Genomic DNA, 24,135 nt, shown 5'->3' with positions numbered 1-24,135 from the left:
GGTCAGGGCACCTGTTCACAGGGAAAGAGGAACTGGGGGGAATAGCGTGATCCTCCCACGCGCCACGTCCCCCTGGCGAAACTCCTCACTGTCAGGTGAAAAGAAGCGGCTGGCAACTCCATGTGTATCGGAGGAGGCATGTGGTAGTCTGCAACCCTCCCCGGATTGGCAGAGGGGGTGGAGCAGTGACCGGGACGGCTCGGAAGAGTGGGGTAATTGGCCGAATACAGTTGGGGAGAAGGGGGGGGGGTCAACATGACAAATCTTTTAGATTTTTAAATCTGATGCAAACACAAATCACAAGATTAGTTGCAGAAATTGAGTAAGGGTTCACATGAGTGGAAATTATTTTAAAATGGACTGAATGTTTCGTTTGATTCAAAAAATCTTTTCTGTCAGTTTCCAGTAATATTACATTTGTTCGAGGGCCACATCAGTCAAAACTTAGCTATCTGTCTGTGTATTGAAATATTCTTCCATTCATCCATCCGTGTGCGCATATGCGTATCTTATTGAATTGGCTGATACATGTTACTTGCCTCTCAATCCAGCTTTACAAGCAGTCCTTCTAAATGAACTTCAGCTCACTCGGCAGCTAATTTGGTTTTTTGTTTGAATATGGCAGGATTGTAGCCACTTCCATCAAATCATCTTAATCCCCACCCACTCACCCACCCACCTTGTGACTTTATTTTGTGGGTACCGCATTACAAATAAGCCCCTGAGTTTCCTTATTAATTTATTTTCACCTTTATATCTACATTTTGCTGAAAAATCTGTGATAATTTGGCTATTAATGTGAGACAGTACAGAGTTGTACTACTGGGGAGGATGAGAATAGGTAAATAAGGGCTTATTTTATCTAGTTTTGAAACAGCATGCTCCTGTTGTTGACCTTTTAGAAAGTGTCGTACATTAACTTGTGAGCAACATGTACATGAATGGAGCCTATAAGCTTCTGTACTCTGGCAATTATCTATGTTAAGTGAACCAAGCTCTGTGTTGAAGCTAAAGTGAAAATTGGGATTAACATGACACTTTCATTATTATATTCTTTATTATCTGTCATTATATTGTGATAATGCTGTCGTGTTGTCTGTTTTATTCTGATGTATTCTGTTCTGTACACCTTCCAGGAGCCATCAGTCCACTGAGCGCTGCTGCCGCTGCGGCTGCTGCTGCCGGCCGTGTTGCTCTGTCTGGGTCTGTAGTATCAGGAGTCCTGCTGGCATCCAACCTTAATGATGAGGTACACTACATTTTAGCCTAACCTTGTTTTGTGTGTGTGTGTGTGTGTGTGAGAGAGAGAGAGAGAGAGAGAGAGAGAGAGAGAGATGGTCTGGGCTTCGCTCAGTCCACTTAAATTCTTGTAGATAAAAGCGCCAATTCGTTTTCATTGACAAATGGTAGTAGGGATGCCAACAAATGATTGACTCACAAATTTCGCCGCTTGTTAATCACGCCACTTGAGCTAGATAAATTAAATGAATTCTGTCAGTATTCTTTACACGTTTTATCAGCCAGCGGGGAAATTTCAAGGGACTAGGTTTAATATTTACCCTTGATATGCAATGCTTTAATGAAAAACAAAATATATGAAATACTCAATGTACATTTGAATAAGAAGGTAAGAAACAATGATCTACCTTCCACCTCTGCCGGCCATGTGACTGAAATAGTCTGGGTAGTTTACTAAATACATTTTTTTCCCTAAGTGTTGCTAGTGTCTTAAGTCAAACATACATTGACGCACATGTTTATTAAAAATGAACATGAACTGTCAGAAGAAGGAGCAGGTTGAAGCTGGACGTAAGGGATGGAGTTCAGTCTTTTGGCCGGCCACGTAGACCCAGGCTTTGACGGCAGCGTTGATCTTGAAGTGGAACGAGTACCTGTTTCAACTGAATGACAACTGAAGCATTGCTTTATCTATCGAACTCTATTCAGTTGGTGTATACCATGTATGTTTAACAAGTACATGGTTTGCCAACAGTAAGCCAGATATTTTATTTGCAGAAGTCTATTATTTTTTTTTTCTTTACTTCACTTCTTGGTTTTTGACACAAGTCATATAAGATTGAGTTTTACAAAGTCATGTTTTTGAAACACGCCAGAAGCTGTGCACCTTGCAAAGCTAATTCAGACCTGCAAAAATTGATGCTACTAGCTACATGGCTAGGATGGGTAAAACGCAGAGGGTGAATTTCCCCACAGGGATTAATAAAGTAGGTCTTAATTATTTGTTGGTTGATTTCCATGCATGTCATACAAAAACATTGGTATGTCAGTCCCTGGTTAGGACTGATGTAATCATAGCCATTTGTGCGTGTTACCCCATACACCTGGCGTTACTATACAACTTTCATCCACATTTTGTTTAGGGAGCAATCAAATGGGTTAAACTGACACCCAAATTTACCCTAGTCGACACCAAAATTGAACTGGTTCTTCCTGCTTAAACGCACAATTCTGCACAGATCACTTTTGCCTCATAATTGCTCATTTTGGATGCAGGCAAGCCTTCAATAGACTGCAGTATTCCATATTCCATAGGCCTTTTCCTTGTGGAACATGAGAAGAATGTGTATGAGAAAACATGTACTGTGAGCAACAGCTGAGAAGAAAGCTGTCATTGTATTTGATTGTTGCCTCAGTCTAAACTGATGGCCAATACCTCATCTTGTATTTCCCATTCACTTTATTTCAGACTAGATTATGACAATACCATGTTTTTATCTCTTCAATCTCTCCTAAGTAACTTACTGAGCTGCTCGTCTGGTGCTGTGTGTGAGCCTCCATGCATAAATGTATTAATAATAACTTTTGTTATTGTACACATTTGTGAAATGGAGAGGGCAGTCAGATGTAGCGCCCTTGCATTTATGTGGCCGATTAGATTCCTGACATTTTAGAGGTGATTTGTGTAATGGGATCCATCTAGGATGGATCCACTCAGACCACATGGAAGTGCCAGATGAAATGGTGTATGTTTGGGGTATTAGAAAGAGAGCGAGAGAGGGCTGGTTGCTTTTATTCCAAGAACTGTTGGTTTATCCTTAATCTATTACAAAACCAGTGAGATTGACTGCTCCATTATTTGCAAATGAATGTTTTTTTACCATTTTGAATTGAGCTATCCTGATGTGTGTGTACATGCATAGTTACGTGTGGAAACGACATACTAGTCTGTGTTGTTTTATCGTCTGTTTTACAACAACTGTAATGGTACAATTTAACTTAATTTGGATTTCTAGACTTGTATCTTGTTATCTATATTTGTACACTTGTGTTGGTTGGTATTGTACATCTATGCAGTATATTAGATTTCTCAGACTGTATATTCTGTCATCTTGCAAATTCTATATTTGTTAATCACTTCAATCATTTATTTGTAGACCAATTTGTAGTCAGTTTCTATTTTTATCTGTTTGATTTCCATCAATATCTGTGTCTCTCCCCTCTCTTTTTTTCGGAGATTTGACTAACTTGTACAGTGGTGGTTTTCACAACAGCGTTGCCGTTCGGTTATGTCTTGCTACTACAGCAGAATGTTAAATGTCACGGACAACCTGAGTATTCAGACCGATAACTAATTTTTAGCTGTAGTTTTGAGATCAGCGTTCCCCTGCATCCTATTGAAAGGATGCTCAACACCATCACACAGGATGACGGCGAAGAATGACCTGCAACCACAGACTTAAAACTTGTGCGAAATAGCTCTGTCTCCATAAAAGATGGTGTTTTTCCTCTATTTTGTCTGAGGAAAGTCAAGGTAATCTGCAGTAAAATGTGATTTTATTCCGTTAAGAACAAGTTGATTCATTGTTCAATTTCTGAACGATCCCTTCAGAAGCTGTTCCGTAAGCCCACGGAACAGGTTATAACAACCATCTATTGTGTTATTTCTACCAATTAAATAACAGGTCTAATGTCACTAAGAATAAGCTGATGTTGCTATGCAGAAATCAGTTTTAGTCAGGAAGGACAATCCAAAGCTAATATTGCATCAGAAAAAATATTTTAAGGTGAAAACCAAATTATTAATGGCTTTAAGGTCCAAACCCCTTTTTGTTAATTGTCCATTATTCTGATTGGCCTGTTAGTGATTCCCTCATTGACATAGCAGCAATTATCAGACCTGTTAGTGAACTGTTCAACCCAGCGCCTGCAGCTATCGAGGCGCTGAAGCCACATCGGGTTTGATTGGCTGTATGCTGCACAATGTTTGCTGCCACCTCATTTGCTGTTGATTCCACCCACTCTTTAATTCACTCATCTTTTTAGCCCTGGTTTTACCTCTGCTCTTTATTTTCAATATTTTATTTCCTACCCACCATCCTTTTTCTCATCATTGATGCATCCAGCAGAGAGTGTGCTACCAGTGCTGAAGGAGTTGGGTGTGTGTGTGTGTGTGTTCTTTTTATTTTGTTTGTTTTGTTTTGTTTTTGAATTCAGCGACCATTCAGACTCCGTTAATGTTCCACTGCTGTTTACTGACCTCTGCTTTGATTTTTGTCCTCCTCTCTCTTCCCTCCCTTCCTCCTGCCCTCCTCCATTTTTTCCTTTCCATTTGTCAATATCCCCTTTCCTCTCATTCCACTGGCATCTCTTCTCATTCTCTGAACCACACCCTACTGCTCCTCTCTTGTCTTTCCCACTCTATTCTCCTTCTGCCTTTGTCTCTCTCCGTCTCTCTGTACTCCCTTTCTCCACTCTTCCCCTCTTTCTTCACTCTACTTCCGTCTCCTCACCTCTGTTGTCTGATCCCACCCTGTGTCTACCTCGTTAATGGGATTGGTCTAACTGACTGCTTCTCCATTTGATCTCCATGCCCTGTATTTTACTTCAACCCCTCCCCCCATGGTCATGGAAACCACCACCTCTCCTCTCCTCCGTTGCTGGCGATCTGATCTGTCCATGGCTCTCTACCTCCGTCTCTCCTCTCCTCCTCTGCTCCTCCTCTCCTGTCCTCTGCTCTGCGGTCTCTCTCTCTAAAGATGGTCACGCCTCAAAGTCTCTTTAACCTCTTCGGTATGTTTAACCTCTACTATTCTACCTATATATCTCTCTATCAAAGTCTCTGTGCTTCCCCAGTATATTTGAGCTCTGTATCGCTTTCATTTCTATATCTCTCTGTGCCTGTCTCAGAAAGTCTGTTTTCCACTCTGTCTCTAGAGGAACTCTTTCTAGCTTAGTTCTTCTACACCTCTCTAGATGGTTCTTTCTTCCGTCTTTGTCTCAAGAATTGTGAATATTTAGTGCAGTCCTAGAGCACCTGTTTTCTAGAGCAGGTCAAATGGTTAGACATGTGCAGCTAGTTTTCTGCCACACAGTCTTTTAATCAGTCAGTTGAGCCAGTGTCGAGCTGCCCATTAATAAGCCATTTAGGAAGCTTTCTGAATACACCTGTCACCCAGCAAGCATCTCACTTTTATCAGTCATGCAGTCAGACAGTTATTGGCAAACAGGTGATAAGCATGTTAATAAAACAGCCAGGGCAGTTAAAAGTCCATTTCTAAGTCAAAGCTGGGGAGTCAAACTTTTCTTGCCGGTTAGCGTTCATACAAAAAAACTTATTTGGTTGGGAGCTGTCTGGTAGAAAACATGTGATAAGTTAGCAGAAGTCACACGTTGAAGGCCCCATCTTTCCTTTCATGTGTCTCTCAACACTAACTTTGTTCCTTCCATCCTTCACACCTCTTCTTTCTCCGTCGGCTCCATCTCTCCTGCTCTGTCTTTCCTGTCCTCCTCATCTCCTCCTCTCCGCCTTGCTCTGCCTGTTGTCTCTCTGTCTGTCTTCAGGTGTTTATGGTGATGTGCAGCGTGTGAAGATTCTCTACAACAAGAAGGACAGTGCACTGATCCAGTTGTCAGATGGCAACCAGGCTCAGCTGGGTAAGTTATACATAAATAAATGCAGAACTTTGTTCTTGAGAATGTGTAAAAGACAAGCTGTGAGTGGGTATTTATATATGTAAATGCGAATTCAGATCTGTACATTGTATCGTAACCTCCAAAAAGGATCCAGATTTGTAATTGCATTAGAAGATTTTTGAATGCACACACAATTGTTGATGTACAACTAGATTTGTATGAAAATGTCTTAAGTTTTGTACCTGTCGAGCTCTCAAATTATGCTTCCTTGCCTGGTGGGTAGTTGATTCTGTGCAGCAGCAGAAATTAGGCTGCAGTTTAAGTTGGACCAGGAATTTACCAAAAAGCCAAGCACTGATTTGTAAGTCCAGGTATATGGGAACTGAGTTGTGAATGTAGTGAGAGCTAGAAAGGTAAACAACATTTTATTATACATTTAGTCAGATATGACAACACATTCACAAATCTGTCGACACTCCAGCTTCTGAATACACATTTGTCAATCTTTATTTGGCCAAGTAAACTTACACATACAAGGAATTTGACTCCGGTTTATACAGAACAACACGTTAATACAAATTCACAAATCTTTTAAGTATGCATTCACAGCTTGTTCTGTTTGCACTTTAATGATCGAGATCTGATTTTATTTCCATAGATTTACAGTTGTTACATCCAGCCGAACTAAAGCTCCGCTTTTAAACTGCTATCCTTAAAGTCCCTGAGCCTCGTGTTCTGGGCTCAGTGTGGTGGACAGTTCCTAGCTACTCTATAAAAAGTATTCAGAGAGCAGCAGCTCTGTCCCCATCATGACTCCAAGTAGTCTTATTACCAGCAACTTTAAACACAGCTTCCAGTGACTATAAACTCCTAGTAATGGACCTAGAATGTCAGTCAGTTACAAAATCACTGACAGTAGTCTTTTGGGAAAAGATATAGAGCTGTTAAGTATCTGTCGCCAGCGGAAGTGATTTTGGCTTTCTGACTCTCTCCCTCCCTACCTACTGCACGTTCCCTCTCCTGCTTCTCTCAGCCATGAGCCATCTGAATGGTCAGAAGGTGTTTGGTAAAGTGATGAGAGTGACACTTTCTAAACATCAGACCGTTGCTCTGCCCAGGGAAGGACTGGATGATCAGCTTCTCACAAAAGGTAGGACGGGATCTGCTGTGACCTCATTCTTTAGTGACCGTCAACCTGTGGTGTGTAGAAGTTTTTCAGAACAAATATCACTCATACCTGAAGGGTCAGCACCTGACCCAAAGACCTTATTCATTGTATAATTAAGTATTGGATGGTGTTTGTTAAATTTAGTTAAACTGTGTCATAAACCAGTGCTGGTCAATCTGACGGGGTCCTGCTGGCCACACCCCGAGTCTTGATGTAATAGTAAACGTTTTTCCTCCCCGTTGACGCCTGTGGAAAATCATTACCATTGCATCAAGGTTGAGGCAGCAGTGCAACCTAGTTGAAAGTCTCGACCTGCAGAAGCCAGTACAACGCTACTTGTCTGCCCTGTGTGAGTTAGTGTTTCATTACTCGAAGACAGAAAGTTTTTTTTTTTAAATGGTCCTAGTTTAAAGAGAAGCAAGTAGACTTAGGAGCACTAAACAAAATAGATGAACAGTACAGTGGAAGTTATTTTGTGTTTGTCTTATATCTCATTTTAAATACTCTCGCTGAAGTTGAGCAAATCTGTCAGTATCCAACCAAGCACGTTTTGGCATAAAACTTTTGTCCATGCCAAAAATTAAAAGGTGCAAAATTAAAGAATTGACGTTTTTTGATCATTTCAAAATTATTTTTGTAGATTTCTCAGGCTCTCCACTCCATCGCTTCAAGAAGCCTGGATCCAAGAACTTTCAAAACATCTTCCCTCCTTCACCAACGCTACACCTCTGTAACATACCGTAAGTGTATTTCTTTCTTCTTTTTTTTCTCTTTTTTTTTGGGCAAAACAAAGAATAATTTAAAGCTATAATAGTGTCTGTCTCTCTGGTTGTGCAGGGCAAGTGTAACAGAGGAAGATCTGCGTCTTCTCTTCTCAAATGGCGGAGGAACTGTCAAGGCCTTCAAGTTTTTCCAGTAGGGACCAATTTCATTACTCTCTACCATGTGAAAATGACAATGCATCTCGTTGTATTCCATCCCTTTGTGGAATCCACATCATTTTGACTGTTGCATCCTAGTTTCCAGTTGCCCCCCCCTCCCAGTGATTGAATGCCAGATTTTTTGTCATTAAGATAAACCAGGATGTTGCTAACTTTTTGTTGACATGTTTTCAAACCACATCATATAAACAGCAATATGGACGTATTGATAAGTTATGATTTGAGAAACCTTCTCTCGGTGTCGATGCTTCCCTGTTGAGTTGTAGCGAAAGACAGAAATGTGATCAATGCAGATATTATCAGCTTCATAACCCAATTTCATTTTGCAGGAATTTATCAAACCACCTCAAAACTAGTGGCAAATATGATTTTTTTTTTTTTGGGCAGGGGGGAGTTGCTGACCTAAGATTGTGTTGGTAATGGACTCTACATGTCTCTTGAACTTTGTTTCGGTATGTTTTATGGCCGTATTTGAAGACAAGTTCAAAGTTTAGATTTTTCCCCCTTCCATATTGAGTACGAACTTTTAAAAAAAAAAAGATCTGGGAAGATCTGAGAAAATCTTCCTTTGTTTTTAAAAAAAAATCATTGTTATATACTGATGAGCCAAAACATTATGACCATTCGCATGTGAACTGAATAACACTGATCATCTCCAAACAAGATCTGGGTAGATTACATGGTAAAGGGGGTGTCTGGGTAGTGTGGCGGTCTATTCCGTTACCTACCAACACGGGATCGTCAGATCGAATCCCCGTGTTACCTCCGGCTTGGTCGGGCCGGAGGTAACAGACACAATTGGCCGTGTCTGCGGGTGGGTATGTGTCCTGGTCGCTACACTAGCACCTGCTCTGGTCGGTCGGGGCGCCTATTTGTTGGGGGGAGGGGGGTAGCGTGCTCTTCCCACGCACTCTGTCCTCCTGGTGAAACTCCTCGCTGTCAGGTGGAAAGAAGTGGCTGGTGACTCCACGTGTATCAGAAGAGACATGTGGTAGTCTGCAGCCCTCTCTGGATCAGCAGAGGGGGTGTCGCAATGACTGGGACAGTTGGGAAGAGTGGGTTAATTGGCCCGGTACAATTGGGGAGAAAAAAAATGTACATGGTAAGCGAACAATCAGTTCTAGTAGTCAAATGTATTGGATGCAGGAGAAATGGGCAGGAATAAAGACCTGCGGGACTTTGACATGGGCCAAATTGTTACTGCCAGACGAGAGCATCTCTGAAATGGCAAGGCTTGTGGGGTGCTGCTAGTCAGCAGTGGTGAGTACCTACTGACAGTGGTCTGAGGAGGGATAAACCACAAACAAGCGACAGTGTGTTGGGAACCCAAGGCTCATCAATGCGTGAGGGAAAGGAAGCCTATCCCGTCTGGGCCGAACCGACATAAGGTCTACTGTGGCACAAGTCTCAGAAAATTTTAATGATAGTTACGGGAGGAATGTGTCACAACACAGTGCATCGCACCCTGCTGTGTATGGGGTTGCGTAGCCACAGACTGGTCAGAGTGCCCATGATGACCCCTGTCCACCATCAAAACACCTACAATGGGCAGGTGTGTGTCAGAACTGGACCAGTGGAAGAAGGTCGCCTGGTCCGATGAGCCCGTTTTCTTTTTGACCACGTGTATGGCCATGTATGTGTGCACCATTTACCTGGGGAAGTGAAGGTACCAGGATGCACTGTGGGAAGACGACAAGCCGGTGGAGAGAGTGTGATGCTCTGGGCAATGTTCTGCTGGGAAACCTTGGGTCCAGCCATTCATGTGGATTTTAATTTGACATGTGCCCCCTAACTAAACATCGTTGCAGACCAGGTACACCCCTTCATGACAATGGTATTCCCTGATGGCAGTGGCCTCTTTCAGCAGGATAATGCACTCTCCCACACTGCACACATTGTTTGAGAATGGTTTGAAGAACATGAAGTGTTACAAGGTGTTGCCCTGGCCTCCAAATTCTCCAGATCTCAATCTGATTGGGCATCTGTGAGATGTGCTGGACTGACAAGTCCAATCCATGCCACAACTTACAGGACTTGAAGGATCTGCTGCTAATATTTTGGTGCCAGATACCACAGGAAACCTTCCGAGGTCTTGTAGAGTCAATGCCTTGGCGGGTCAGCGCTGTTTTGGTGGCACACGGAGGACTAACAGCATATTAGGCTGGTGGTCATAATCTTTTGGCTCATCGGTGTATACTGTAACATAATATACCAGGGGTTACAAAATAGACTGGTAGGAAAGACAAGCCTCCAAGAAAACTGAAGGGTAACTAAGAATAATACAAAATGTAAAACACTCAACAGCTTGATTTCTATAGACAAGTTTCACCACTGTTCTCTCCTCCATTACTTTCTCCCCAATCCTCCTCTTCCTTCTCTCAGAGACCGCAAAATGGCCTTGATCCAGATGTCGTCAGTAGAAGAAGCTATCCAGGGGCTGATTGAGCTTCACAATTATGACATGGGCAGGAATCACCATCTTAAAGTTTCATTTTCCAAGTCTACCATCTAACCCTCGTTGACCTTCACAGCGGACTCCCTATCCTTCAAAACTGTGACATGGGCAGGCGTTACTATCTTTACCTGCTTCTCTAAGTTATCATTTACCCCCATTACTCATTGTATTTGATCCCCTAACCTTCCATTTTTTACAATGTATTCATTTTCGTTGATGCCTGAAACTCACTTGGCCCATAATTAAATCTGGTTGACCTTTTGTAATGTTTTTGAGTTTTTAAAAGATCAAATCCCAACTGGGTTGAAAAATCTCAAACGGGACATGAATGCACCAAACCATTAACATGTATATTTTAAGTGTCACGTTATAACAAACGTCATGGTTAAAAAAAAAAAAGGCCTTTAACACCCTACATAAGAACTCGTAAAGGAAAGATAGTATCAAACCTCAGGCCTACCCAAGAGCCAGTTAGCAAGGTTCACGTGTTATTGTGATGTGGTAAGGATCCTGCTTTGAAAATAAACTCTTACAACTTAAAAGGTAGAACAAGTAGGATTTGTCAATGGCGGTTTGTAAACACAGCCCCGGCTCAACGTGCCAGTAGCGCGCGCCCCCTGGCTGCAGTTACCAGAACACATCCCAGTGTACAGGCCAAGTCCGTGTCGCTGTTCATCGCCATCCTCTCCTTCAGTGCTCGCCAGCGGGTGAACGCAAAACCCAGATTCACTCTAGTTGTGGAACGAACTTTGTCCACTTGGCGTTTTGCTTGCTATATTTGTGTCTGTTTGGCGCTGTGTCTACCGTTGTTACAGCTTCCTCTTCGATGCGTGCTTACAGTCTCGGTCTGGTACCTGGTCTCTACGTTTTTATAGTCCTACTGCCCAAAGATTAATGCCCAGAAATGTCCTGTACACAGCAAAATAAGAAAATAGAGGCAGACGACGGTCTCTGCAGATCGACACTGCCACACACGTCTAGTGGGTAGTAATAAGTGATGATTGAGAGGGATTGGTTTTGTATGAGTCAACACTGATTTTTAAGAAAATCCTGCTTGTTCTACCTTTAAGAACACAGAAGCCTTAATTCTTGGTCTTAAACCAAGAATTCAGCTTGCAGATTTTTTTTCTTTTTTGTCGAGGGATCAGTTGGTCAGTTGCAGACAGCATGTTTGAGATGACTTTTGGTTCATCTTATCAAGCATTTTCCTTCCACTAGACCAGTTCAGATTGACTGGTTAATTCTTCATTCATGGTTGAGTTTTAATTCTTGAAACGTATCATTACACCTCAAAAGCCCCCGTTTTTTTCTAACAGTCCATGCTCAGACGAAGGAGCATGCACTTCTTTGCATAATGTGTAATGAGAACACTACAGAAAACCAACCTTTAAGCTCTTTTGCAGATCCACCATCTAAACCGATAACCATTTGTCCTTTTCTCACAGCTCCATAGCAGTTCCCATTGTAATCCCTTGTCCACTGAAATGACCTCCCTCCCTTTGTGCATGCGAGGCCACTTTGTCATCATCATATAAGCAGACACTACTTTACAGTATGTAATGGGTTGTTTATTAGACCGTAATAGACTGTTCCTTTTTGTGTGCTGCACAAAACATCTAAAAGTATGTGGGAACTGGTGAATCTTTTTAAAAGCCAAGCTAGAGGGATAAAGAAGGAAGAGGATAGTGTTGTCAAATATGTAACCTGGGGCTCAAAGTGTCCCTTGCCAGTTGAGCTTCTCATGAACTTAAATTTTATCCTCAGGTGAGAAGTTTGCCCTCCTCTCTCTACTGCTTGTGGTAGTCAAAGTTCATTCTATTAATGTTTCTTCTCTCTCTCGGGTGTTTGTCACTGTTTAGCAGCGGTTGTCAAACTGTCTGAGCCTGCATTTTCGACAACTTCTCATGACTCAAACTACATTTTTTGGCTTTTCAGGTTACGTAATGAGTCCAGGTTCGACCTCCCTGCCCATTTTACCTTGCACGTAGTGTAGCAATGTGAGATGGCCAGTGGATTTTGATGTCAGTTAAACAATACAATAAGGTGGCCCTATGAATGAGTCTTTTGGCACACTTTTGCAAACCAATTTAGTCTTTAAAACCTAAGCCCAAGTCTATGTACACAAACACTGCATGCAAATGACATCTTTTTGTATCAAGGTTTTAACATGTGGTTATGGTGTCTTATTGGCTTAAAGATGAGACCAGTTGGGACCAAATTACATGTGCCTTTAGTCTATGGTTGGATTTTAGTGTTATTTGATCATTTTACTGCAAAACTTTTTGTTTATCAAGTTATGCTTGAACCTCATAGAAATTGCTTTGCCGTCTTTTTATTATTTTTTTTAAGAATAGCTGAGGTGAATCTCTGTACCACTATCTGTGTTTCTCGAAACAAGCGGTCATTTATCATGCAGTTCATGGGTAAAAGGGTGTTTTGAACTCACCGCGTGTTCAGCAGCTACAGAGATTGTTCTATGTTGTATATTTTCTATCTGCTTTTAGTTTCTTTTGTGATGAGTCAAAATAGGTACAAATTAAAAGTGTCTTTTTTACCAATGAGCCCAAGTTTGGTTTCTGTGTATGTGTAGTTTGACCTCTGCTGTCAACTGTATCTGTCTTTCAATAAACTTCTCTATCACTCTGCTCTCCACTCCGTCTCTCAGCTCTTACTGTCTTCATCTCAAATTCCCCCCTGTGGCTTTATAATGCTTCTTTACTCATGTCAGCTGAAGTTGAAACAACAATGCTCACGTCGCATCAGCTGCAACAGATCTAATCGTCTTGTAATCTCAAAAAAACAAAAACAAGGATGTGAACATCCTTGATAGGGAGGAACGCTGGTTTGAACGGGAAGTCAGAGGCCATCTATGTGAAGAGGGAACAACCATCCCTGAACCGAGGGGGGGCTAAGAGTACATTTGTCGCCATCTTACAAGGCTGTGATTGCAACCATTCCCAAATCCTCTGAATAGTACACATGGCTAATGAAACTAGTTAATGGTCACGGTAATTTGCATATGAAGCCCATCGTTGTTTTTGGTCGTTATGCCACTCTATTGTTTATAACGGTGGGGATACCTGCAGTCAGTTAAGACTGAAGAGGTTACTTGGATGAGTGATGAAACGTGACCAATATGAACTGATTCAACTTTCTGTGACTTTTTTTTTTTACCTGGATTATTGAGCATGCCATCAATGATGACTAGGAGATTACTTCCACATCGGTGCACCACGAGTTGTAAACCAGAAAACGTACTCCCCCACCTTTTACCTTGCCAGTCGTTTCATCTTCGCTGCATTTCCAGAGCCTTTTCTGTTCATCACGAGTTCTTAAGCTCCCTCAACCATCTCTCGACGTCCGCCTTGGCTCTGGAGTGAGCCACTCTTTTAGCCTCGCAGGTCACATAATTTCATCAGGCAAGAAAGATTTTCCTTTTCTTGGAGATGAGCTGTTCTATCTCTGTCATTCTCATCAAACCAGTCCTGGTGTTTTCTGAACTTGTGCCCAAGGGTGGTTTTGCAGGTGTTGAGGATGGTGGATTTGAGCAGGCTGCAGTGCTTCCCCAGGAGAGGCCTGAAGTCACTGCTGGTTGGCAGTTTCATTCAGGCTTTCAAGGTTCAGTCTAGGCCGGATCTGCTTCTTTTGAACCCTCCTCTTCTTCTTGAGTTTGATGGACATTGTGGAGCGGATGAGGCGATCTGTCCAGCAGTCATCTGCATCAATCATGGCCCCTGTGATGTTCACGTCACGGCGGTCCCTGGTTCGTACAATGACATAGTCTAGAGATGCCACTGTTTGGAGTGGGGGTGTCTCCAAAATGCCATAAATTTGTTTTTCTGGCAAAACGGTGTTAGTGGTGGTGAGGTCGTACTGAGCACATTTTCTAAGAAGCTGAACTCCATTGGAGTTGATGTTCCCCATGCCTTCCTTTCCTATAGTGCCCTTCTAGAGGCATTAATCCCGGCCGAAACCACTTTAGGATGTTCGAGGCCACTCACGTCTCGGTAAAATAGAACGTGCCGCAATCCCTCGTGTCCCGTTGGGAGCTAATAACAGCAGTGGCGTTCATCTAGCTTGTTGCCAACAGACTGTACACTGGCTAGCAAAATGCTAGAGATGGAGTTCAGCTTTACTTGGCTCTTTAATTTCTGTTGCCTTCTTAGAGCTCTTCTCTGTAGTTGCAGCTCCATTGATGTTCATATCTTCCTTCAGTTTTTTAGCAGATTTAAAACGAATGGCATTTACCTCTGCATACTCTATGTGCTTGACATGTGAAGGCAAAAGCCACGTACGTTTCACCTGAGTGCATGATATTTTGCCATTAAGTCGTATCCACACTTCTACATAAAACAAGACACTTGCTATGTGCGAGCAACATTCACCCAATCCGGCCATACAACCAGTACAGTGGGCAGAAAGAACTACACTACCTTCAGTTGTTATGATCCACTGCTGGACCATTCATCTGTTGAGAATGCCTACCTTTCGCAACCAAAACATGTGTCTTGTTTATAATACTGTAACGTACACGGATAAGTAGACATCTTAGCCCTTGGCTAACGGGTCGGACCCTTTAGTGGACTGGTTAACGTTGTCTCGGTTCGCGTCCCGGCTGTTGCGGTACCCGGGCTGCCCCCCTGAATTCGCTACATTGGTGTCAGAAGTGGGATGGTGAGACCGTGAGGTCGTCAGAAGCGCGTGCGCCCAGAGGCGTGAGGGGGTCGATATACCGAGGCGCGCGGACGGGCTTCCCGAAAGAGGGGGGTAGTGTACCGTACACGGATAGGTGACACCAATGTAGCAAATTCGGGGGGCAGCTCGGCCGGACCGTCACAGCCGGGACGCGAACTCGGATTTCCCGCACCGTGGGCGACAACGTTAATCACTCGACTAAAGGGTCCGACCCGTTAGCTAAAACGTGTCTACTTATTCGTGTACGTTACACTACCCCCTCCTTGGAGAAACACTTCCGATGGCCTTACGGTCCTTCACGATCTCACCATCCCACCTCGGATACAAATTCTGGCGAATTAGGGGGGCAGCCCAGGAACCGCCGTCACAAAAAGTGTAACGTGCACGGATAAGTAGACACGTTAGCCCTCGGCTACCGGGGTGGGACCCGGTGGGACCCCTTAGTCGACTGGTTAACGTTGTCGCCCGCGGTTTGAGAGACACGGGTTCGCGTCCCGGCCGTGGCGGCGGTTCCTGGGCTGCCCCCCTAATTCGCTACATTGGTGTGAAAGGGGGGGAGTGTAACGTGCACAGATATGGAGACAGACCTTTTAGTCGAGTGGTTAACGTTGTCGCCCGCGGTGCAGCAGATACGGGTTCGCGCCGTGGCGGCGGTTCCTGTGCTGCCCCCCCAACTCGCTACAATATGAAAGAATGTCACAAGATTCAATTGGTGTTAAACATTCTGGACTGAACTTTTGAGCAGGAATGAGCAGTGGATCTATTCCAATCTTTTTTTATCTTCTCTTGGTAGCGACTTTTCATCTCTCCTTCGAGTGTATCTGCTTAAGATAGCATTAGTCTCGTGTTTTCAATTACGGTAAGTCCTCCAATATGGCCGGGGTCTCGTATTGAAAACGTGTGACGTCACGCGAACATGCGCTATTTCATGATATTATGAAACGCCAGTTAACAATCATTAACTTTATCTTTGGAACGAGCTCCCATCTTCCTCCTCCTTTTTCCTCTCCAGCGCACCAGACTCCTTTAACCTTTTTGTGATTATTTATCGAGATGAAGTCGCTAACTCACATTTTTCCATATCAATCCAGAAATATTAAATATGATTATTCAGCAAACTTACCAATTACAATTGTGGTAAATAATATCCAAGATAGCGGCTACCGAGGCTCCCTGATCGATCGGTGCCTTGTTTTCTTTGTTATTTATATTGTAGCGAGTTCGGGGAACAACGCAACCACAGGAACCGCCGCGGCCGGGAAGCGAACCCGCATCGCCCGCACCGCAGGAGACATCGCTAACCACTAGACTAAAGGGTCAGACCCGCAAGCCAGCGGCCAGCGTGTCTTCTTATCCATGCGCGTTACAATATGTTAGTTTTACATGTATTTACAAGTGCAGGTTAAGCGATCGTCTACAGTCGTCAGGAACTTTCCAAACTCAGAACGGATTACTCGCTTCCCTCCGCCATCACGGACCGTTACCCCATCCATATTATCTGCTCACCGGTCTCGCGGTGGAAACGCTGCCCCGTCGGCAACGTAAGCAGAAGAGGGGGAAGCGAGACGGGCTACATGCTAAGCTAAGTAGCGCTCCCTTCAGAGTTTCCCTCCCCAGCATCTTCATGGCTAATGTCCGATCGGTAGCTAACAAAATGGACGAGATGAGACCCAGGCTGTCCTCTCAGAAAAGGCTGCAGAGCTGCTGTCTGTTGATGTTTACGGAGACTTGGCTCAACAGCAACGTAGCCGACTCGGCAGCCGAGCTAGCGGGCCGCACAGCCTTCCGTGCCGACAGGACAGCGGACTCCGGCAAGACCCGCGGAGGAGGTTTGAGTATTTATGTCAATAACTCTTGGTGCAACAAAATGAAGGTCGTTGAAAGGCGTTGCTCTGCTGATCTCGACCTCCTTATGATTCAGTGCAGGCCTTTTTACCTGCCTAGGGAGCTAATAGCCATTACTATCACTGCTGTTTACACCCCCCCCCCACATGCTAATGCTAAGGTAGCACTTAAGCAGCTCCAATGTGCCATCAGCAGACAACAGACCAAACACCCGGACGGTGACTTTAATCAGGCTTACCTCAGGGCTGTATTGCCCAAATTCCATCAGCATGTCTCCTGCCCCACTGGGGGGGGGGGGGGGGATGATACCCTGGACCATCTCTATACTAACATTAAGTACTCATACCAGGTGGGGGCAGTCTGACCACCTCTGCCTGTTCCTGGTCCCAGCCTACAAACCCCTCATAAAACGGAACAAGCCAGCAGTAAAGACAATCACTGTATGGCCAGAAGTAGCAGTCTCTGAACTCCAGGACTGTTTTGATAACACAGACTGGAGTATTTTTGCACATTTAGCCACCTATGGCTCCCATATAGACATTAATGAACAGACATCCACCGTGCTATCCTACATTAACGTTTGCACTGAGTGTCACAAAAAAAACAACACAAAAACAATGCGCACCTTTCCAAATAGAAACCCTGGATGAACAGTGAGGTCTGGCAGCTGCTGGAAGCCCAGGATGCAGCGTTCAAGTCAGGTAACTGCGAGGCCTACAGCGCAGCCAGATCCAACCTCAAAAAGGCATCAGAAAAGCGAAACACAACTATTCCCTATGAACAGAGGACCACTTTCACAATAACTCTAATCCCCTGCGAATGTGGCAAGGCATTCAGTCTACCACAGACTACAGAAGTTCCAATAGCAGTCCCACTGTCCATGATGCCTCCCTCCCAGACGAGCCAAGTCATTTCTACACCTGTTTCGACAAGGACAATACTGACCCAGCAACAAACATCCCCACCCATCCAGAAAACCAGGTGCTCACTCTATCGATCGCAGAGTTTAGAGAATCACTGCACAGAGTGAACACACGGAAGGCTGCCGGACCGGACGGCATACCGGTAAGGGTCCTCTGGAAATGCTCTGACCAGCTGGCTGAGGTCTTCACAACTATATTTAACCTCTTACTGTCCCAATACATAGTCCCGGCATGCTTTAAGACCAACTCTATCATTCCTGTCCCCAAGAAATCAACAAACACATGTCTGAATGGCTACCAACCCATAGCACTCACCCCCATAGCCATTTAGTGCTTTGAGAGACTGGTTCTGGCTAACATCTAAAATACCCCCCCCCCCCCACACACACACACACATTCAACCAACATTAGTTCGCCTACTGTCCCAAAAGGTCTAAGGAGGATGCCACTGCCCTGCACTTTGCTCTGACTCACCTTGAGCTTAACAACACATACATCCAGATGCTGTTCATAGATTACAACTCTGCTTTCAACACGATCATCCCCGCCAAACTAACCACCAAACTCCCCTCCCTTGGCCTCAACCCCTGCCCTCTGTAACTGGACCCTGAGCTTCCTGACCAACAGACTTCAGTCTGTTAGGTTAGGTGACCACACCTCCTCCACCCTGACCCTCAGCACAGGTGCCCCTCAAAGCTGTGTTCTGAGCCCCCTCCTTTTCTCCCCATTTACACACGACTGCCTGCCAACTCACCCCTCAAATGTAATAGTTAAGTTTGTGGATGGCACCACAGTCGTAGGCTATATCACCACGATGATACGGCCTACAGGGACGAGATTCAGCACCTCACATCACCACCAACAATCATGTCCTCAATGTGCAGAAGACGAAGGAGCTGATTGTGGAATTCAGGAGGTCTAGAAGCTGCAGCCACTCCCGCATACACATCAGTGGGGTGGAACTGGAGCATGTCTCCAGCTTTAAATTCCTTGGAGTCCACATCAGCGAGGAACTTTCCTGGACATCAAACACCCAGGCCCTTGTGAAAGACTCGACAGCACCTGCATTTCCTGAGGAAGCAGAGGAGCGCCCGTCTATCCCCCAAAATTCTCAATAACTTCTACCACTGCACCATAGAGAGCATCCTGACCAGCTGCATCTCAGTGTGGTACGGCAACTGCACATCAGTAAACCTGAAAGCTCTGCAGCAGGTCGTCAAGGTGGCCCAGCATATCACCCAGCTCCTAGCCATAAAAGACATTTATCACAAATACTGCTTTCGAAGGAGTCTCAGCATCAGCAGAGATCCCACCCACCCCAACCATGGACTATTCTCCATCCTAGACTCTGAGAGGCACTACAGGAGTCTCAGAGCCTGCACTACCACACTCACCCACCGAAAGTCAGTAAATATGTTCATCCTCACACTTTTTTTTAACTTATCTTTTAGTCTTCATCTGTGTATAACTTGTACTATGTTTGCTATGTTTGTCAATGTCTGTCTTGCACTGTTTGGCGAAGCCACAGCCCTTATTTCGTTTTTAACATGTGCCTGCACATTGTTTTTAATGACAGTAAATTGAATTGAAATATGTTATCTCAAGTTCATTTATGACATTTTTAATTAGCAGACACACTGACACACTGAGAGGTGACTGCAGCCTATTGTCAGGTAAATGGTGTATAGAGTTGCTTTAAGAGAACGGCGACTTTATACAGCCTTGGTTAGTGGCGATATATTGGACTTAATCTTTATAATAAAAGTGGACAAAAGCATCTTCTCTATAATATTACTAACTTTTTCTTCTCAAGAAGATTTAAGTTCAAAAAGGATGTTTATGGCAGTACATGTTTATAAGCAGGAGGCAGTGGAGAGAGAGAGAGGAGAGAAGCGAGGAACGAGCTCAGAAATCCCAAGGACAGAATCTGAATCCACAATATCACATCATGTACATGGTAGATTTTCCACTTAACTTGATTCAGTCTTTCACATTCGCAACGGAAACCAGCAGCTTTTGTTGGCGGCAAGACGAGCGCGACTCGGGTGGCGGTTACAGCTCAATGATGACGAACGATGCAAAAGCTGCCCGTTGTTAAGTCAGACTGCTTAAGAAGGTCAAGTTTAGTGTTGTTCAGAAAGAGGACCTTTACATTTTCATTTGTCTCAAACATGTTTTCCTTGCATTTCATTTAGCGAGAGAGAGAGAGATGTTTCGAGCCTGATCCAAACCCTCATTTGCAAAATCCCAGTACGAATCCCAGCCCGATAAGACGAAGACACATCCCACTTAAATCTGCAGCCGTCTTGCAGAGGTGAGGTGATCAGTCGGTCTGGTAGACCTGTTCTGTATTATCACTGGATCAAGTGCTGTTTTCCCTTTTCATGTTGAGCTCACACTGGGCTCTCTGCTGCAGTTGCCATGGTAAATTTCTAACTGTCCAATCAAAGTGTTTTTCTGCAGGGTGTGTTGTGAGTGTCCCATAAATATACATACACAGAAAAACTACATAAATATACCCCACAACAAAACAGGGCACACGGGGGACTCTGCATCAGCAAAAAGCTGTAGGTAATTAACAAATATTTCTTCAAAGACAGACAATATGAGGACCTACACCCCCATCATCTCTCTCTCCTCCTCTTGTTGTTGCTATGGAAACTAAACTGCGATTCAGTGCTTGTAATACTGTTCACACTGCCCTATTTGTTGCTACCAGTAGTGTGTGCATGTGTGTAGGGTGTTGAAGAACAGGGAAAGCCCATATTTTGCTGATGAGAGAGTGTGACGACAACAGTGTATAAGCAGAGAAAGGTGGATGTCTTACACTCAGAACACAAAGTAGGCTGAGAAGATCTGCACAAAACAAAAAGGTAACCAGAGGTAGAAAGAGGCAGGGGTATGTTTCACCATTCATCTTTGACTGCAATATTATTCTAACACATCTCTCCTTTCACCATTTCTTCCCTGAACAAAATCTGCATCTCTCTCTCTCTCCCTCCCTCCCTCCCTTTTCATGTCACTTTCTTCATTTCTTGGTATTCGGGTCATCAATTCTCTGACCTAGTTAAGACCTGCTGATCAGAGCTCCCTCCTTCTCCAGCTCTCCACTGCCCTCCCTCCTTTTCACTACTTCTTTACTTCTCTCTCTGCCCTCCCTTAGCTCCCTCGTTCCCCTATCACTGCCTCCCACTCTCTGTAATGAGCGAAGCTGAATTAAATTTCACTAGGGCACATAAAGGAAACGTGAGCACCCTACGTAAGAGCTTGTAAAGGAAAGATGGTATCAAACCTCAGGCCTACCAAAGAGCCGGTTAGCAACGTTCACATTTTATTTGGAAGTGGTAAGGGTCCTGCTTTTGCCCATAACACATCTTGTGCAAGTTAAATGGAAAAAAAAAAATTAAAAAGGTAGAACGAGTAGGATTTGTCAGTGACGGTTTGTAAACGCAACATTCAAAGTTAGCCCGTCCTCCCCAGCTCAGCGATGCCAGCAGCGTGCACCCCCTGACCGCAGTTACCAGAACACAGCCTAGTGTACGGGCCAACTCCGCGTCGCTCTTCATCGCCATCCTCTTCTTCAGTGCTCACCAAAACCCCACATCCGCTCTCCTTTTGGAACGAGCTTTGTCCACTTGGTGTTGCGTTTGACATATTTGCGTCTTTTCGGCGCCGTGTCTGCCACTGTCATAGCTTCCTCTTCGATGCGTGCTTACAATCTCGATCTGGGGCCTCATGTATCAATCGTTACTATGGGCAAATTTGTGCATCCACACCCATGGAATTTTTCAGCCCTTAGGAGTGTCTGACAGATAGTAGCAAAGCATGATGGTTATTTGTAATTCCGCCCTGCTAACATCTATTGCCTACCTCTTGCAACGAACAATCACCCAGGCCTGCAAAGACATCAGTGTTAGCCAATCGGTGTCTAAATCCGGGGGTTTCCCAGGTTTTACACCGTCTCTGAGACAAATCTCAGGGCTAAAAAATCCCATGGGTGCGTAAGCACAAATTTGCCCATAGTAAGGATTGATACACGAGGCCCCAGGTCTCTACATTTTTATAGTCCTGCTGCCCAAAGAGTAACGCCCAGAAATGTCCCGTACACAGCAAAATAAGACAATACAGGCAGACAACTGGGTCTCTGCAGATAGACACCGCCACACACGTCTAGTGGGTCATCAGTGATGACCGAGAGGGATTGGTTTTGTATGAGTCAACACTGATTTTTAAGAAAATCCTACTTGTTCTACCTTTACAGAACACAGAAGCCTTAATTTTTGGTCTTAAACCAAGAATTTAGCTTGCAGGTTTTTGTTTTTTTTTTTCTGTCGAGGGATCAGTTGGTCAGTTGCGGACAATATGTTTGAGATGACTTTTGGTTCATCTTATCAAGCATTTTCCTTCCGCTAGACCAGTTCACATTCCATCCATTATCTGAACCGCTTATCCTGCTCTCAGGGTCGCGGGGATGCTGGAGCCTATTCCAGCAGTCATTGGACGGGGGGACACCCTGGACAGGCCGCCAGGCCATCACAAGGCCCACACACACACAAACACACACACCTAGGGACAATTTAGTACGGCCAATTCACCTGACTTACATGTTTTTGGACTGTGGGACGAAACCGAGGAAATATAATGTCCGTCCATCCATCCATTACCTGAACCGCTTATCCTGTTCTCAGGGCCGCGGGTAAAAAACAAAATTCCAACATTAGTTACACATTCTGCAAAGCTGGTAAGACAGTTTTAAATTCAGACTGTTATGTAATCATTCATAAATATGTGCTGTAAATATCATGTCTGCTATACCTCTGGGTGGGCGGAAGCCACATTGAGATTCTGGGAATACTTCCTCAGCCAGCAGTAGCAGATGGTTTGGGAGGATTCTGCCCATTTGCGACAGGAGTGAGATGCTCCTGTAGTTTACACGCTCCGCCTTGTCCGCTTTCTTGAATATGGCCACTCTTAAGAGCATCCCTGAGCGCTGAGGGAAGTTCTTTTCTCAGACCTTGAGGAGGAGGGCGTGGATGATCCTTGCAACATGGGGCCATGCATTATCATACTGCAGCATGAGGTGATGGATGAATAGCACAAAAGTGGGCCTCAGGATCTCGTCACGGTATCGCTGTGCATTCAAAATGCCATCAGTAAAATGCACCTGTGTTCGTTGTCCGTAGCATATGCCTGCCCATACCATAACCCCACCGCCACCATGGGCCACTCTATTCACAACGCTGGCATCAGCAAACCGCTCACCCACAGGACGCCATACACGCTGTCTGCCATCTGCCCGGTACAGTGAAAACCGGGGTTCATCCATGACGAGAACACTTCTCCAGAGTGCCAGACACCATCGAAGGTGAGCATTTGCCCACTCAAGTCGGTTACGATGATGAACTGCAGTCAGGCCAAGACCCCGGTGAGGACGACGGGCATGCAGATGAGCTTCCCTGAGACGGTTTCGGACAGTTTGTGCAGAAATTCTTTGGTTATGCAAACCAGCTGTTGCATCAGCTGTCCGGATGGCTGGTCTCAGACGATCTTGCAGGTGAAGATGCCGGATGTGGAGGCCGTGGGCTGGCGTGGTTACACGTGGTCTGCAGTTGTCAGGCCGGTTGGATGTACTGCCAAATTCTCGGAAATGCCTTTGGAGACGGCTTATGGGAGAGAAATGAACACTCAATTCCCGGGCAACAGCTTTGGTGGACATTCCTGCAGTCAGCATGCCAACTGCACGCTCCCTCAAAACTTGCGACATCTGTGGCATTGTGCTGTGTAATAAAACTGCACATTTTAGAGTGGCCTTTTATTGTGACCAGCCTAAGGCACACCTGTGCAATAATCATGCTGTCTAATCAGCATCTTGATATGACCACCTGTCAGGTGGATGGGTTATCTCGGCAAAGGAGAAGTGCTCACTAACACAGATTTAAACAAATTTGTGAACAAAATTCGAGAGAAATAGGCCTTTTGTGTACATAGAAAAAGTCTTCGATCTTTGATTTCAATTTCTGAAAAATTGGAGCAAAAAACAAAAGTGTTGCGTTTATATTTTTGTTCAGTGTACACACACACACACACACACACACACGCACATATAATGTAGCATGCCAACACGGATAGGCGGCATGGTCACGCAGTGGTTAGCGCAGTTGCCTCACAGCAAGAAGGTCCTAGGTTCGAACCCCGGGGTTGTCCAACCTTGGGGGTCATCCCAAGTCGTCCTCT

At 44.5% G+C, this 24,135-nt stretch overlaps 1 protein-coding gene across 2 annotated transcripts in view; it reads left to right on the top strand.

Annotated features, from left to right (window-relative positions):
- LOC130124557 (polypyrimidine tract-binding protein 2-like) overlaps positions 1-10,699 on the top strand; it is a 31,480-nt gene extending 20,781 nt beyond the window's left edge. For both annotated transcript variants that reach the window (XM_056293961.1, XM_056293960.1), the window contains 7 exons: positions 1,137-1,249; positions 4,998-5,031; positions 5,803-5,895; positions 6,908-7,024; positions 7,683-7,782; positions 7,880-7,957; positions 10,366-10,699. In XM_056293961.1, coding sequence (XP_056149936.1) covers positions 1,137-1,249; positions 4,998-5,031; positions 5,803-5,895; positions 6,908-7,024; positions 7,683-7,782; positions 7,880-7,957; positions 10,366-10,495 — 665 coding nt within the window. In that variant the 3' untranslated portion in view covers positions 10,496-10,699. The remainder of the gene's footprint in view (positions 1-1,136; positions 1,250-4,997; positions 5,032-5,802; positions 5,896-6,907; positions 7,025-7,682; positions 7,783-7,879; positions 7,958-10,365) is intronic.
- The last annotated feature ends 13,436 nt before the right edge of the window (positions 10,700-24,135 follow it).

The sequence above is a fragment of the Lampris incognitus genome, chromosome 14 (genome assembly GCF_029633865.1).
Source record: "Lampris incognitus isolate fLamInc1 chromosome 14, fLamInc1.hap2, whole genome shotgun sequence".
NCBI classification, from domain to species: domain Eukaryota; kingdom Metazoa; phylum Chordata; class Actinopteri; order Lampriformes; family Lampridae; genus Lampris; species Lampris incognitus.
Note: the sequence above shows the minus strand (reverse complement) of the source record. Positions and strands in the feature narration are given on the sequence as shown.